The sequence below is a fragment of the Dicentrarchus labrax genome, unplaced genomic scaffold (genome assembly GCF_905237075.1).
Source record: "Dicentrarchus labrax unplaced genomic scaffold, dlabrax2021, whole genome shotgun sequence".
Classification (NCBI taxonomy): domain Eukaryota; kingdom Metazoa; phylum Chordata; class Actinopteri; family Moronidae; genus Dicentrarchus; species Dicentrarchus labrax.
In genome coordinates, this window is record NW_026136701.1 from 9,306,733 (window position 1) to 9,323,686 (window position 16,954).

The following is a 16,954-nucleotide window of genomic DNA, read 5'->3' on the forward strand; positions in this document are numbered from 1 at the left end:
AGATAGATCCACATGTATGAATACAAAATATATGAGCAGATGAAGGGATAATAAGGCAATTCATTCATTCACTATACTTTATAAAACACACCAAATTGTATGAAATCTACTGTATGTTACCTCAAGCTCTTTAAGCGCTGCACAGAATGTTCCTTCTGAGGGGAAAGACGCTTTATCTGTGGATTCCTAATCTGTTGAACAGAGCATGTGTATAAATCATTTACTCTTTGCAATACTTTATAGAAGCTTTTTTCACAAACACTTGTATTAAAGCTGACCTGCATCATTAGGTGACACTTGGAAACCACATCAATATCAACCACACAGTCCAAAGCCAGTCCATTCCTGCCAGCATTGGAGCCATGAAGGGTTGTGGTAACTGTTGTGCTATACCTGTAAGTATACCTCACCCCTCTCTGATAGGACAAGTCAGATGTAGAAAACCCTACGGACATGAACCATAAGATACATAAGAAAAGGGTTTGTTTCACTGAAACAGAAATGTTGTTCTACAAATATTCTTCTCTAAAAAAAAGTCTCATTATTTAAGTATTTATAATTATATTCAATATAAGCAACAAACTGTATTCTTACCAGCACAACTTGAATCACAGAGATTTGTTTCCGTCTGAAAGCAATCACCTACTGCATAAAAAATCGGGTCAAAAATATCAGATATGACAAAAACTTTTTTCAACTTTTCTTAAAGAAAGCCAAACCTCCATACTTAACACTGAAAGGCATCATCTTGACTCTTAGCCAAGTCAGTGACACACCACAAATAAATACAGCTCAGAACAAAAAGCCATAAAACTCACCATGTATCAGGAGAAAAATTAGTGTAACATGCAGACAATTGAGCAGTAACGAGGACATAGCCATAGCAACCGCGAGTCACTGCAGATCTGGCTGCCTCTAAGCCTCCACATGTATGCAAGATGAAAACCAAGCAGTGTTCACAGCCACTGAATGACCACGCTTGTACGTGGGCTTCCACAGTGACCCATAGTGCTCACAGCAACCAATAAGGAAATACCTTCCAGGCTGGAGCTACAAACATTCACTGAGCCAATCACTTGACACAACACCGGGCCTCTCAAAAAGTTTTCTTACACCCCCCAACTTGGACAGACATAAGAGACATGAGCCACATATGGAGAGAAAATTCAGTTTATTGCAGGAAAGTTAAACAGTTTGAAGGCTGCCAGTCTGGCAGCATAATATCCATATCTGACACATACAGGTTCTCTGCAGGAATATGTGTATTATAAAAGGGTGGACAACATAACAACAACACAGGATAGTATAGAACTACAATAATAACGCCTGTAATAATGACAAATTATAAGTGTGTATGCTACCTCACCAATAAATTAGTGCTGCACAATATGGCAAATATATATATACGTATATATGTTGCAATTTTTGACAGATACTGCAATTAGGATATGATTAACTATCATTGGGAATGATCATTTTTGCATCACCATGTTCATTTTCACAGAAAAAAACTTCTACAATCATGTTGATGTGACAATTGTTGTCTGTCCCAAACAAATATGTTGTCTTTCTTCTAGAGAAGAAGATTTGTGGCTAAGCAGGATGTCTCTGCAGCACTACAGTACTTCATTATAATGCTGTTTACCTTTATCAGAATCAGGTTTATTGCCAAGTAAATTTTCACAGACAAGGAATTTGCCTTGGTACATTGGTGCATAAGAATCACAATCAAGCGTAGACAAATATAAATAAAGATTAAAAAAAGAGACATTAAAAAGGAGCCACTAAATACAAATATAAATAGTGAGAAAATATGTACAACATGGATGGATACTTAAATAAATTAGTAAAGAGCTGCACAGAAATGTGCAAAATAACTGACCTAGAAGTCTGCAAGTTAGCAGTGTGACATAAAATGATATTTGTGCAAGACAAAAAAACAAACAACGGAAGTGCAATAATGTAAAGAATATATATATAGTAGGGTGGGTTTAAGAGTCAGTGGGTGGGTAAAAAAAAGGATATTGCACTTGGCCATATTGCTATTTTTATAATATAAACATTAAATGTGCAGTCCTACAATAAATAGATTTTTTTGGAGATTATCTGAGGATACACACACACACACACAGTGTCAATATGACTATAATCAATAAGCCGCACAACCAGTGTGGACTCTAATCTATTAAAAGCTGATTCATAAAGCTCTGAGGACAAACAACTACAGTTGAAAGAAGTAAGCATGAAAGAAGAGAGACATCTAGTGTCTGTGACTTATGGATAAAAACAGTTGTTAAAATGGAGATTTGGGGAGGGCTCTCTCCGTCCTGTAGAACTATATTTGTCAGAAACGGGAAATAAAAAGCCCTCCACCACTCAGCCACGTTCTTCAGCCTCCGACCGACTGAGCTCAAACCAATTTAGCCAACACGCCTTTCATCCCCATCTCCTTCCCCCATCATTACACAAGCTGCCACCTAATTTCCACGATGCACCCGCCGCCGCGGTCCACGCCCGTGCAGCGACGTCAGTCACTGCGTGCTGCTGGCTGACGCTGCATTCATGACACAGAAAACAATTGTATTTCAGAACCTCCTTCGGGGAAAAAAAAACCGTTAACCCGCTTTCATCCAAACTTTCAGGTCATGAAGAAGTACTAGCAGCTTAGTTTGTTACATTAATTGTGACAATGTGTGCTTTACTGTGCTAAAATACAAAGCAATTATACTGATGATCGATTGTAGTGACAAAGTAAAAGTGCTTTAAAGAAGGATAACGACACAAACACCTCCCAACTCCCTGCTCTAACAAACAGGCCGTGAACGCATCCTGAATAAGGACGAGGGGGCGTAGGTTTGACCGGCTTCTCGGAGGCTCAGACACAATGAACCGTCAGACTGTGAGAGGCACACACGTTGGGCCAGAGGCTTTGGCACGGTTTTAGCACATTATTATCCTCAATTGTGCCTTTTCTCTGATTTACGGAGCCATTTCCAAACTACTGATACACTGTATGGCGGTAACAAGGCTCAGTTGGAAACGGTTGGTTCGTCGAGTTTGATGAAAACGAGGTCGGGATCAGACTGCCGTTAGCCCCTACTGGCGGATTCTTTTCGTTGTTTTTTTGTTTTTTTTCTAAAGCCAACAGAACAAGGCAGATAACAATGTCGTTGACTGCTTCTTCTGATTATTTCGCTGCCGAGTGTCTGGTGTCGATATCCAGCGGTCCTGTCCTGCACAGACCCACCCCGGTCGCCCCCGCCAGCCAGCCGGCCACGGTGGGCCTGCTCCCTGGGGAGCCCGATGGGTCGAGTGAGGACAGGGAAGTGCGGGAGACGCTGAGGCTGGAGGGGGCGAACATGATGGCGGTGGCCGGTATCCTCACCGACCTGCACGGTAAGTTCCGCCCCATGTCGGCCTACTCGGAGAGCAGCAACTCCTCGTGTGGTGGAGAGAGTGGCTACACCACGTTGTCCGACCCGACCACCCCTACCATGACCCCCTCCGCCACCCCGGTGCCCGGACAGCAGCAGCAGCTGAGGGGAGGAGGAGGAGGCGTGGGGGCCCCGCGCTCCCCGGTGAAGCGACACCAGTGCACTTTTGACGGATGCGACAGAGTTTACGGGAAATCGTCCCACCTGAAGGCACACATCCGGACACACACAGGTATGGAGACAACAAAATTCAGCAGTTGAGCTCGTGTCGCTGACATGCACGCCCATACTGTGATTACTATTACACCAGATAAATAAGGGAAGTGCTGAGCTCTTTCCAACTTTATGGGATTTGCTAAAAGCAGCGTGGTGGTGGCAGTTTTATTCCCCATTTACCCCCCGACTTGCTACAATAACGTGGCCAAACAAAGAGGGAAAGACAGGAAAACTCCCCTTCACAGACTCCGACAAAGAAGTAAACTAACAAAAGAACTGGGCTGGACATTAAAACCGGTGACGAAGGTCTTCCTCCGACTGTATTTGCATATGAAATGAACGTAAGACGAAACCTTAAACGTCGAGGGCAACGGGTTCATTGTCGGTCACAGCCTATCCTGTGGATGGCAGCAGCACTTGCTGTTTTAACTGTTGGGTAGTTTTTCTCTGGACATCACCTCCTCATACAGGCGTCTGCTGACGAGTTGAAATCGACTTTACTCCGTGCAGTGTGTTAAACTATTGATAAAACGTTTGCCCACGCCAATAAAGCCTATTTGAGTTGAACTGAAGAGTGGAAGAAGGAGGCGCGTCCGATAATGGCTGCACCACCCATATGTCTGATAATCTACACATTTGTTGCTTTTTGTGCGTTTGCAGAGGAAATCACTTCACAATCCGATTTGTAAATCCCCAACCGTGTATTGACACAATGTACAAGAGCTAGACGTGGCTAGAAACACGCCTACCTATCAGAACTACAGCGGAGCTCTACTACTGAGTTAGTGCAATGTGCATGTGATTTTCTTTTTTTCGCGAAATGAGGGGAATTGGTGTGTTCAGGGTCACTGAGCAGGCGCAAACGGATTAAGGACAGGAAACGGCTCTGTGGTGGGAACGCCCACAAAGAGTAGTGCAACAACAACGTGGCCTGGCTTTGTGATCTTGAAAATGGCACCCAGCATCCTACTCGCTTATCCAGGTTTTACTCATGTTGCCTGGGAGAGATTAAGGCTAGTGGTAGCTTAGGAAGACTAATCTGAAGGATCTAAATCCTAGATATGTTTTGTCACGTATTTAACGATGTAGAGAAGGAATATTGTTCGTCTACTCCATACCTCATAAACGAATTGGGGTTTTTTTGTTTTTGTTGCTATGACAAATTGTAAGCAAATAAAAACCTGTTCTGCCCAATATTGTCAATTTGAAAGCAGATGATTGTATAGAAACATATTTAAACAAACCATCATATCATAAAATGCAGTAATTAAATTGCATCAATGTAGGAAGAACATAGTTTATTAAAGGAAAAAAAAAAAAAAAAAAAAAAAAAAAAAAAAAAATTATAAAAAAAAATTAAAAAAAAAAAAAAAAAAATTTAAAGAATGGAGAAGTGATGTCAATGGGTGACGGGAGTTGTATCTCTGTCTCCTTTCCCAAATGTTAAATACATACTACTGATAGTCATCAGAACAATGCTATGCATGCTTGTAAACCCTGTGTGACTCTAAATGACACAGTTTGTTTAAATGGTAAATGATATGGTGTTAAATGGTCTTCTTCTCTGCCTCCATGCTGCAGGCGAGAGGCCCTTCCCATGCACCTGGCCCGACTGTGAGAAGAAGTTTGCCCGCTCCGATGAGCTCGCCCGCCACACACGCACCCACACAGGGGAAAAACGCTTCCTGTGCCCACTCTGCGATAAGCGCTTCATGCGCAGCGACCACCTGATCAAGCACGCCCGCCGTCATCCTGACTTCCAGCCTTCCATGTTGGGACGCAACAAGGGCATATCCTCCTCTTTCAGCCCAGCCATGCACCATTAGGATGGTTTGGGCTGGCCTGGCAGGAGCACAGAAGGGTCATGGTGGTTTCAAGTTAACCAGCAACAATCAGATCCACTGATTAGGATATAGCATACTCAAATGTGCACATAACACGCACGTACACATGCCAACACACACACAGCTGGATGTGAGTGGGAAGTAGCCTCATCTCTCCATCCACACGGATGAGTCATGTGACCACTATCCACCTGCTCAACATAACTAGGGTTGGGTATAGAGAATGTTCCAAATCTGTAAGAACTGGGGGTTCATTAAGAAATGTGCTTTTCGATTCCATTTTTCGTTTCCTGAAAGCAAAGTTTGGACCTACCACACTTCATTTCCTTTGCCGGTTACACGTGTCGCAAATCACGTGTATAATGTTTACAATATGACGGACCAGAGCTGGCATTCAAAAGTGTGGCTACGCTTTGCTAAAGACAGTTATGATGCAGTGGAATGTAATCACTGCATAGAAATAAATACATGCAAGGGAAGAAAGTCCGTCTAATATGACAACGCATTTACTACAGAATGGTATATAAGAATGCAGCATTTTTGGTGTCCTGTATCATGACATAGTGACCATAAACGGTGAAACCTTTTTATAAATCAAATAACCAGATGGGGATGTCTGTTTTTGGTGAATCCACTGAATTGAATACAGGAAAAATCAAGGTACTTCATCACATTGATGCAAAATTCAAATATGCCATAAAGCTGTCCTGCTTGTTGATTTGCAACATTGCCTAATACGACAATATTATTGGGCTTTAGTGCTTCAGAAAGTAAAATGTAAAACCTTTAAACTTTCACAGGACACAACAGAGAATAATTATATTTGTCTTTTTTCTTTTTTTAAACCAACACAGAAATCACTAAACACGGCGTCATTTAGTACATGTTCATGGCAGCCTCAACTTCATGGAAATAAATGTGTTTTTGCTTTTCTTACTCAGGATTCGATTAGAACGGGAATCATTAAGCAGATTTGAATTTTAAAAAAATCAACCCAACCCTAAAAATAACCTCATTATCTCAAACTGAAACACTTTCACAAAATGCAGGGATTTTTTCACATTTTCTGTAAAATTCTGCACATTCATCATCAGCCAAAACTCCTCTGTTTTCTTGTGGTTAATTTGTAGATTGTTGTTGTGCTTTTCAGTACCATTTATTTACCGTGAGTAGCACAATATTGTGATGTTAGGTAGCGAGGCAGTGACTAGAAGTTTCGTTTTTTTAGCTTTGCTGATTCCATATAAAAGTTTTAGTGGTGACACATTCCTTTTATTTTTATTGCTTTAGTAACCACCATTGATGTGATTGTCAATATTTTTTCTTTTATATTCAATTTAATTATAGATCAAATATGAATTTTTTGCCAGAAAGTGGATCAAACTTCACTGTAGAAGAGCAGTTTCCATGCCATCCTTAAGTCTAGATCAGTTATCATCCATGAATTGCTGACACATAATACACAGTAGTATTATGTCTAATACTGATGCAAATGTATATAAGCTTTAAGCTTTTAATGTAGAAAACTGGTAATGCTACTAGCAGCAGAATTAATACATGTGATGAATTGTAGTCCTTATATTAGGGGTGACAGTATACGCTTGATAGGATGGCATTCCCCCAGAGTGTCGGTGTGTATGTGCTTTTATTTACATTTTTATTAGAGACAGAACTGGGAAGAGTGTGTATGCAATGGTATCAAAATATTTTTTTGGGGGAAAAAAGACAACATAAGTTGAACATGACTTTCAGCCTGCTTCAAAGTAAAAGCATTCACCACACTCATCGGGGTGTGCCAGACAGCAGAAAGCATTTCAGGATCAGGTGTACCAGGTGTTTCTTTACACGGTTTGAGTTTCAGCAGCAGATAAAGAGTCTCACATGTAGCGTTGAAACAAAATTTCTATTTTAACTATTTGAATGTCAATTAAAACTGGCATTAAAACTATTAAAAGTAAATTAAACAGAACCATTTTCCTGGATGGGGGTCAGTCTGCCATCCCGTAAAGCTAATCCCTTTAATGAGGCTTACATTTTCACTTGTCAAAGCAGCAAACGAACAAGTGCAACTAATAAAGTCAATGATGGCTCTATTCTATGTAGGTGTGGCATTGGACCAGCATGCACAATACCAGGGGGCAGGCACTTACGAACAGGATGCAACCATTAATAATGTTGTCAGTTGCATTGTGTTTGACAAGTCGAAATGTCCACTGTGATAAATGGAAAAAAAGATAGTATTTAAGAACCTGCTCAGTACATTTGAGAAAAACTGGCTCCTAAACATTCTTCTATGCCAAAAAGTTCAATAATCCTTGTGTGTTACAGGAATAATCACTCAAAAACTAACTAAACTAACCTTTAACTGAATCAAGCAAACCTCAAGTAATTTAGGTTTAAAATCTATTTGAGTACATACAGTGTCCAGGTCTGATTATAGAGAGTTTGAATCTGTTTTTTTTTTCTTCTTCTATGTTTCCACACTGTTTGTCCAGCTCATGGACATATTCCTTTATCTCAGAGAACAACATTTCTTCAGGAAGATCTGAAAGCCTTAAACTATGTCATAACTACTTTGCACCATGTTTACAGTTTGATCATTGTATAGGTATAAATGCCCTCTTAAGGGGTCATTACAGATACTCATTATGCAATATGGCACTTTTTTCTTGCAGGTGTATTTAGCTGAATAGTGTAATGGCTTGCACTGTTACTAGGCTTCTACAAGCAAGCACTGTGGAACTTTGCTAGTGTGTTGATAGCCAATGGTTTGTAAAACTGCCTTTTTGTCCAAGTGCTTTAGAACGCGTGATGAAAGAACTGGGTAGCTGTTCTTATTTAGGTTTTCTTTTCTGTGTGTGTTTGCTTAGTCATTCAGGCCATCTCTTGTTGTGGAATTTGTGTTTTGTTTTTTGTTTTTTCTTAACGGAAAACGCGCTTTTCATTTGTGTTTCCGGATCTGTTGACTTTGTCTCCTCCACACTAAAATCAAAGCGAAAGATGAAGATGTCTTCCTCATTCATCTGTCAAACCATCTCCATATACCATTTCACTGTTGATCTCATTTTAATGGGAGCTGTACTCATCGGAGTGAATGCAATGCTTTGAAAAAATTTTGTACACACTTTTTCTTCACAGGTTCAATCTGTTGACAGTTTTTGGTTGCTGCTGGCAGTAACCTTGAACACATGGACTGTTTATCACAAGAACACACACAATATACTTGGTTTTTTTTTACACGTTTCAAATGGACATATTCCCTCCTGTCTCTCCTTACAGACGAGTGTCTTCTCACACAGACTCTTTTCGGGTCTCAAAGCTATAATATCACAATAAGAACATACCTCACAGATTTTTTCTTCTTTTTTTTTGCGGTGTCTGTACAAAATCCATCCAACCTGTCTTTCAGAAATTCCTATAAAGTCACTGAGCCTTGGATTTCAGAAATGTGTTTATATCAGCTAGATGGTCTGTTTTGTACCCGTGTCCTTATCTTGTCTTTATATGCAACATCACTACTACCTGTGTGACAGCAGAATTTCTTTTTCCTTGCCTCAATGAATTTCTGTTGTTGATTGACAGTAGCAAATGAACCTACTGGATAAATCCTGCAGCCCTTGTCATTAAAGCCCAGCAGGGATTTTAGTTTCCAACAAGGGGAAGACTCGGGCAGAGGCTTAAAAGGGTTATTAAAATGTAAAGGAAATATCTGTAGACTGTCACTTCACTGCAGATTACAACTGAAAGAGCTCAGTCCAAATCTATTTGTTCATATCACTGAATGTGGCTTGATGACAGACGAGCGTTATCCACTTTGGGTTTAATTTTTGCTGCGCTGCCTCGCTGAGAAAAAAATAATGATGCGATAATTTCTCTTGTCACCACACTAATTCAGATATGCACATTGTACAGAAACTGATGTTTTTTAAATTGATGCCTAATTTTTACATTAATGTAATTTTTAAAAATCCTCTTATCAAAGCTTTAGTTAAGGAGGAACTGTGGAACTAAATAATTGCTGCAACAAGCTGTTTTGATATTTATATTCTCAGGTGTCTTCAATTTTGAGCATTGGAGTTTCAATATTTCCTGTTCAACACCTAAGTACAAGCATGTTTTATTTCTTTTGTTATGCTGATTAATTTATTCCAAAAAATGTATCATTTGTGTGGTTTAATTATTCTTTTCATAACTCATTTTGTGATATGGAACAGTACTAATATTAAATGGTTCCATTGTTTGCTTGACATGAGAATACCAGTGCTTTTTTTAAAAATAAAAATCCTTAAGTTGATTGCTGTGTTCATCTTTTTCTATAAGCACATACAGAAAGGAAACATGCCAGCCTTAATAAGATATCAACAGAAATCAGTTTAGAGCACAAAGTGGTGGAGCTGAATCTCAACTGTAGGTCATAATCCTAAAGAAACTCTTTAAATAATATAAGATAATAAACTTTATTTATACAGAACTTTTAGAAACAAAGTTACAAAGTGCCTTACATGGCTGGAACCAGGATTAAAAAGATTTCAGGAGGCAATAAGGCAAAAATAAAGTCAGAGAATTAAAAAGATATAGAAGTGAGGTTCCATTGATGGTGCCATTGTTGAATGATAGTGACAGTAATGAACTTTAACTGGGGCTGTATCATATAATCCAAGTATCCACTGAGGGTCTCTATTACATGCTAGCTCTGCTCATTTTCCTGACCTGCTACAAAATTGTAATATTGTATTTTTTTATATTTGCATATTGCTGCCAAAAATATGTGTTCAGATTCTTATTACAATGTAAAGTTAGTAATTTGAACAAAATCCATTATATTCTACAAAATATTTTATGTGTATGTATGTCAATGTAATGACACATTTTCTTGCTATTACTATATTTCAAATTTGTTTTTACTAGGAACTTTTCTTGTTATAACAACTTACACTATTTAATTATATCACAAAATGTGTGTAACATGACTTTAGTCCCCCCTCAGAGTTCATCTCTGTTTCCACTGGCAGAGAGAGGGGGCACGCCACCACGAGCAGAGTGAGGAGCCACAGGTCGAAACCCTACATTCTCAGTTTCCCGCTCACGCTTGTGTTTGGTTCCATCTCTGTCCCAGTCTGTGTCCACGGCCTCGTCATCCCAGATGGTAGAGGTCTCTGTGTCGCTGAAGTAGCCGGGCTCGCCGGTGTAGTGTGTAGGAAAGAGCAGCAGAGGCTCGACTGAAAACGCTCTCAGGTCCCTCTGATCAAAATACTGCAAGTACTGGTCTCTGAAGGGAGAGGCAGGTGGAATATAATGACTTCAGACTGAATACAAAACACTGGTATTCAAAGCAAAACATTTCAATATATATCAGTGGTGGATTGTGACTTAGTAGCGTATGTACACATTTGAAGTAGTCTACTTTTAAGTTAGTATTTTGTGTTCATGCTACTTTCTACTCCACTACATTTCAGGGGGAAATATTGTAATTTTTAATCATATACAATCATAACAATTATAGTGCATATAAAATATGATGATACTCAACAGTATATTCAAGTAGAGTTGGAAGCATCAGTCAATTAATCGATAAGTCAGAAAATTATGATAATTGTTGAAGCAATTTTTCATTGCTGGAGTTGGAAGATATGAATCCAGCTTCCCAAATGTGAAGATTTGCTGCTTTTCTTTTTAATTATTTACATGTATTTTGAATTTTGTACAGTTGTTTGGACAAAACAAGCATTGTGAGGTGTTACTTTGGGCTCTGGGTGATTGTAATGTGCATTTTGAATTGTTTTTTTTTGTTGACTTTTTACAAACCAAAGAATTGATTAATGGAGAAAATAATAATCATCAGATTAATCCATAAATCCATATTAATCCAATAGAAAAAAAAATTATAAAATAAAAAACCAATACAAAACAAACATATATATATATATAGCCACAGGAGGGCATTTTCTGCATTAGTACCTTTACTTTAAATACTTTGTACATTTACCAGATTATACTTACATACTTTTACTTAACAAGATTTTATATGCAGGACTTGCAGGAGTAATTAAGTATTTTCACTGTGTGGTACTATTACTTGATTAAAAGACCTGAACACTTCCCCCATCACTGATATGTTCACAGTATAGTGAGACTCACTTGGGGTGCTTGTTGAACATGACAGGTAGGAACTCATCAACAGGCAGCATTTTGTTCAGGGGTTTTGCCTGAAGGAGCTTCTTGGCCCCGTTCAGTGAAAGGACATAACCCAAGGTCCAGTAGGAATAACTCGGGTGCACGAGGTTACTGACTCCCTTCACCCACAACTCTGGCTCCTTTACCTGCAGCCGCTTACGCCCTACATAACTGCATAGGGACAGAAAGGCAAGTGAAAGGTCTGTGGTGCTCAACAGATGAAACCTGAGACAAAAACTGCAATAATTCACTAACATGAGGTCCCATTCGAGTCCCACTCTCTGCACATTTTCCATGATAGTCACCAGCCTGCTGCAAAAGCTAGGCTCAAATCTGACATCATCCTCCAGCACCAGCACCTGCTGCAGTTCCTGCTGCACCACCTTAGGGGGCGACACATAACAGCAATAACAGTGAAACCACCATACTGCCACATCAGCATCAAAGTATTGTTTAAAACAGTCTCAGAGTAAGGCTGTACCTGTTTCCAGACGCTGTAGTGGCTGAGGAAGCAGCCAATCTCCCCTCTAGTCAGCACACGGTCTGAATATGGGTCTTTGTACCCAGGCAGCATGTCTATACCCATAGCCAGCAGCTGAGAGGAGTTCAAGGCTCTGTGGACAACACGAGCAGATATCCTCATAATCACTGTCAGCAATAAGACATTTAATGTTTACTGACAGGGGAGGCCTCATTTCTACTGTCAACTTCTACCTCAACAATACACAAATATTCTGTTTGTGTGTTCTCTAATTGAGACTAGTAATACATCCTTACAATTGATAATATCAGGTGCTTAATGAGAGTTGTAGAGCAAAGTAGCAAAGCACCAGTACTCTGCTTGAGTGTTTCCATTTTAAGCTTCACCACATTAATTCATCACATCAGTCAAATGTACTCTATCTGTCAGTGGTTACTTTGCAGATCAAGATTTTACTTTAAAACATTAGATGTTCTTACAGTTTAAAACGTGATTCATTGTTAGAGAACAAATAGAGCTCTGCAGTTCATTGTTGAGCTTGGAAACAGCAGTTGACAAAACTATATCAACTCAACGTCCACTTTCTTGCTTTTTCTGGAGCCTATATATCACACGGCCCTTTAAACTTTCCATGTCTCTGGTCACCTGACTAGACTAGATAAGCTGCAGATGATGACCGTTCGATGGTCAAAAGCTCTAGAATAGGCAAGTAAATGGTCCTTAAGTTACAATTGCATTGTCTGCTAGTTATAGTTTGCTTCACCTCAACCAGCTATAACACAGATTCATCAGTATTTTTATTATCCATTAATATGACATAAACAACAGTCTGAAAGATGCACTACTTTTACTTTTGATGCTAGATTTGATAATACTTTTATGTAGGTAAAACTTTGACTGCAGGACATTTACTTATAATGGAGTGTTGTTATATTGTGGTAAGACCAGTTTTACTTAATTAAAGCATCTAAATGTTTCTTCCCTCTCACATAATGAGAACTGTTACTGTACAGTATGTCATACTTGCCATCCACGGCTTCTGTCAATGTGGTGTTGATGCCGAGGACGGCCAAAGTGCTCAACATCCTTTCTCGCCGGTCTGAGCGGCGCTTCAGATTAATCAAAAAGATCTAGAAGTGGAGGAGAATAAAGTGACACTTAAACAGCTCTCCATAACTGGATGATATCACTTTAGTTAACTGTATCTTTACCTCATTGAATCCCATCTTTTGTAGTTCTTTAGGCTCAGTGTGCATATACTGTGAGGGCTCCACATCGTAGGCAACTAGAAAGTAAGGTCACACATTCACATTTCACACGAGGTATAGTAAATTAGCATTTTCTAGCCCAGTCCTTTGATTTCAAGGGAATTTCTTACATTGGTTCAACATCTAACTTATGTGAAATGGTTAAATAAGAGAGGCAGAAAGGGAAATGAGAGGCAGTGGGCTTTTACAGAGGAGTGAGACATGTGTCAAGACTGTGAGAGCAAAAAGGACCAAATATGCTCATTCAGGCCAAGGTACAGTGAGAAGAGAAGATAGAGAGCCTTTAAACTGTCAGAGTCAAATATATGCAGAAAGATCTTACTGTGTGCCTCTGTCAGTGTGTGGGTAAAACTCTCCTCTTCTTCCTCCAGTGTCTGGTCTTGTTTAAGGGGCACTGGTAAATATCCATAATGGTCCTTGTTGCACACATACATCTGAACTCCTGCAGTGGTGCAGACACATCAGGTCTCAGTGCAAAAGTCTTCATTATTTGAAATACAGTGGCAGACAGATTTCACCTCTAATGGATACCATATGGTATAAGAAGAAAATAAGTCACACATGTTATAAAGTGATATTATTAGGCTGTTATTAAGGAAAGTGGTAATAAAGTTAATATTTATATGTGCAATAATTATGGGATTACATGCATACGAGTGATGTCTTAATAAGCAAACCTAATGTTACTAAATTGTTTATGATATAGTAACTATTATTTTAATTTAATACTTAAATAAAGATAAAGGTATACTTCAGTAAAGATGTTAATTATTAACTTAAATTAATTAATTTTTGCATTAATTCTTGAATGCCGCACATAAGGATTAACATTTGTGTAATCTCAGTATTTACTGATGTGGATAAAGAGACACTGAAAGTAATAATTTACAACATTCTCACCCTATGAATACCTCCAAAAAGGGACTCTAGATCACTAATATGGGAAGTCATTTAACAGAAATTGTGCTCAATCTTTCAATTGTTTTTTAAAGCTCTTCATGTTGGATTTTTATATCTCAAAAGTGACTCCCAATTATTTCAAACTAGCTTAGTAAAGCTTATATAGCTCTTACTCTTTGAACTTACTTGTGTCAGCTAACTCATGTCCACCAAATGACTATCATCAAATTCAAGGAATTAAGGACATTTATTTATCATTATACAACACACAAGGCTGTATAATGAAATTAAAGTGTGTAGTTCTTTCATGCTACATTATATAAAAAAGAGAATCAAATTCATAGAATATCATTAAAGATAAATAAAATATAATAAACAATATATACAGTTATGTATGTACACTAAGGGAAATGAGTGAGTTGACATAAGGTCTGACCTGCTTGCCTTGCAGAGAAAGCAAAAGCCATGATGTCATCTATATGGTGGGGGTAGTGGGGGTGAGGAGGGTAAAAGGCCAGGGCTCGGCTGGCACTGCGCCTCAGGTCCAGCAGGTAGGTGGAGTACACCATAGGGACTGCAAAGCAGCCCTGCCGCTTCCATTTACGGATGGGAATATACTCTGGGGTTCGTTTGTAGAAGCCCTTTGCACATTAGCAGACCCACAACAATCACTTTCCTGCAGAGGAAATACACTATATTCTTTATTTATCTGTTTTGGTCTCTAATGAATCTTACCTGTGGAGTCACGCCGCACCAGAAGTTGGAATAAAGGCTTTTTGATTCCAACATGGGTGCTACAATTGTCAGATTCTCTGCTATCATGTCTGATAGTATCTGGCGGTTAGTCAGCAAGTTGTCACTGTCCACAAACTGAGGAACAAAGAAGAGATATTATTAGACGACAGAGTGGTGAGATACTTGATTCTTTGTCCTTTATGGTGTTTTGCTGTCTCACCAATATGTAGTCAGTCCACAGTCGTCTGGCAGCTCCGAGTGCTGCCTGCCTTAACTTCATCACATGGATGAACCGGGAGTCAGGCCAGTGTTTGGGACCCTGCTCATCTGCATAAGACCTGAAAGAAAGAGAGAGAAACAGTCAGTAAATCAGAGGATATCAGGGTTTACTATCAATCTATTAAAACTGTGATTAAACAGCATCAGGATGCATTATAAATGGAGCTGCTGCCTCAGAGACATTGTTTAATGTTGTAGTGGGGATTCACCTCGGTTGCTCCATGGGCTTCCACTGCACCGAGTGGTACAGGTGTTGAACTCCTTTCAGCCACTCCTGAAGCATGGCTGTGCTGTTGTCCACACTGTGGTCAGAGGCTGCCCTGAGATCACAATGAACATTACTGTACACTGACCTCATTTTTCTTTTTCTTTCTTTCTTTCTTTCTTTGTTTATTAACACCTTTGTTCATTTTTTTATGGTCATTCTCTAAATCGAATCAGCACATTTTCATTAGAAACTGTCCTTACAGGAAAAAAAAATCTTCTACAAACCAAAACTTAAATATTTTCCTACTTTTCACATACATATCAACAAATTCTTTAATCAAATGATCAATGCAATAATTAAATTTGATTTTACCAGATGACAATACGGTCCTTTGGGTAGTCCAGTCTGTCAATGCATCCCAAGAAGTAAGGGAGGCTGTGTTGTGCATTGCGTGCAAGGATGGTGATCAGCACTGTGGGCTTCAGCAGAGAGGACTCCTGCCGGGCCGGTTGGAGGAGATGATCCGCTGGCAGCTCGTCTGTGCTGCCGTGCAGGAAGAGCTTCCCTGCTAAAATCACAAAATATAATCTGAATCCCACAAATCTAAGAGGCATATTTCCAGCAGGGCACCTTGATGTCTCTGTAGCCTCAGACTGGTGCAAGTGAGGAAGAGACTCTCTCTCTCTCTCTCTCTCTCTCTCTCTCTCTCTCTCCACACACACACACACACACACACACACACACACACACACACACAGGGAGGGAGACAGAGAGAGAGAGACAGATATGAGACAGTCAATAGAACATTTGTCCCTGTCAGTGTTTTGCTATTATATATGATGTTTTTGGTTTACTGCAGCAGTAATGTGTCTGTTGCCTTTTACTGCTGTAGATGTGTATGGTTAAGCTAAATGTTATTACTTTTTACACTGTAGTTTAATCTACAGGAATTTATCAAATCATGCATCTCTGAAAAGTCAACTTTTCATAAACTCAGAAAACTGTTTTTCAGTTTTGTGACAATGCACTTTCCAGCTAATTGAACAGCAGTTTGAATAGTTGATTTAACTTAAGAGGTTAAGAAACACTAAACCCTTCAGTTTATCACAAATGTTCACATCCTAAATCATCAGAATTAGAGATAGTGGTTTTCACTGGACAGAAGGTGTCTGAAAATATGTGATCTGAAATGTAACTAGTAACTAAACCTGTCAGACAAATGTAGTGGAGTAAAAAGTACAGTATTTTCCTCTGAGATAAACGGAAATAGAAGCAGGCCTACCTCAAATTCGTCCTTATTTCCTCATTCACTTCTGCTGAAGAGGTTAAACATTACCATACCATATATTTGTGTGTATATGGTGTTTCTATGCCCTGAGTTGAGTCTGTAAGGCAGCTGCGGTTCTCCAGGCGGC

General features: G+C 39.3%; 3 protein-coding genes across 5 annotated transcripts in view; 1 reads left to right on the plus strand and 2 right to left on the minus strand.

The window, feature by feature from the left end:
- LOC127375918 (uncharacterized) overlaps window positions 1-982 on the minus strand; it is a 33,606-nt gene extending 32,624 nt beyond the window's left edge. For both annotated transcript variants that reach the window (XM_051423577.1, XM_051422756.1), the window contains exons 1-4: window positions 819-982; window positions 595-645; window positions 279-445; window positions 121-191 (exon numbers count right to left, since the gene is read on the minus strand). In XM_051423577.1, coding sequence (XP_051279537.1) covers window positions 121-191; window positions 279-445; window positions 595-645; window positions 819-882 — 353 coding nt within the window. In that variant the 5' untranslated portion in view covers window positions 883-982. The remainder of the gene's footprint in view (window positions 1-120; window positions 192-278; window positions 446-594; window positions 646-818) is intronic.
- Window positions 983-2,834: 1,852 nt separating this feature from the next.
- Window positions 2,835-9,788, plus strand: zgc:153115 (uncharacterized protein LOC768186 homolog). The gene is made up of 2 exons (XM_051398450.1): window positions 2,835-3,666; window positions 5,232-9,788. Exons 1-2 carry the CDS (start codon window positions 3,165-3,167, stop codon window positions 5,474-5,476), a joined length of 747 nt encoding a protein of 248 aa, XP_051254410.1. The 5' UTR covers window positions 2,835-3,164; the 3' UTR covers window positions 5,477-9,788.
- A 139-nt stretch (window positions 9,789-9,927) lies between these two features.
- On the minus strand, window positions 9,928-16,845 carry colgalt2a (collagen beta(1-O)galactosyltransferase 2a). Of its 2 annotated transcripts, XM_051385985.1 has the most exons (13): window positions 16,822-16,845; window positions 15,912-16,107; window positions 15,541-15,646; window positions 15,273-15,390; window positions 15,053-15,187; window positions 14,754-14,958; window positions 13,740-13,859; window positions 13,361-13,434; window positions 13,173-13,279; window positions 12,150-12,282; window positions 11,924-12,051; window positions 11,633-11,839; window positions 9,928-10,763 (listed from the first exon to the last, which is right to left on the minus strand). In XM_051385985.1, the coding sequence occupies exons 2-13, from the start codon at window positions 15,985-15,987 to the stop codon at window positions 10,478-10,480; spliced, it is 1,695 nt and encodes a 564-aa protein (XP_051241945.1). In that variant the 5' UTR covers window positions 15,988-16,107; window positions 16,822-16,845; the 3' UTR covers window positions 9,928-10,477. The 2 variants fall into 2 exon arrangements, with proteins under 2 accessions (XP_051241945.1, XP_051241147.1); XM_051385187.1 differs by lacking the exon at window positions 16,822-16,845 and having other exon boundaries at window positions 15,541-15,651; window positions 15,912-16,174.
- Between the last annotated feature and the right edge of the window lie 109 nt (window positions 16,846-16,954).

Coding starts and splice junctions, on each gene's coding strand:
- zgc:153115 (XM_051398450.1), top strand. CDS start 3,165: ATGTCGTTGACTGCTTCTTCTGATTATTTCGCTGCCGAGTGTCTGGTG. Junction 3,667..5,231: donor ACACATCCGGACACACACAG/GTATGGAGACAA, acceptor TCCATGCTGCAG/GCGAGAGGCCCTTCCCATGC.
- colgalt2a (XM_051385187.1), bottom strand. CDS start 16,153: ATGCCTCTTAGATTTGTGGGATTCAGATTATATTTTGTGATTTTAGCA. Junction 13,280..13,360: donor AAAAGATGGGATTCAATGAG/GTAAAGATACAG, acceptor CTCCACTTCTAG/ATCTTTTTGATTAATCTGAA. Junction 12,052..12,149: donor ACTACAGCGTCTGGAAACAG/GTACAGCCTTAC, acceptor TCGCCCCCTAAG/GTGGTGCAGCAGGAACTGCA.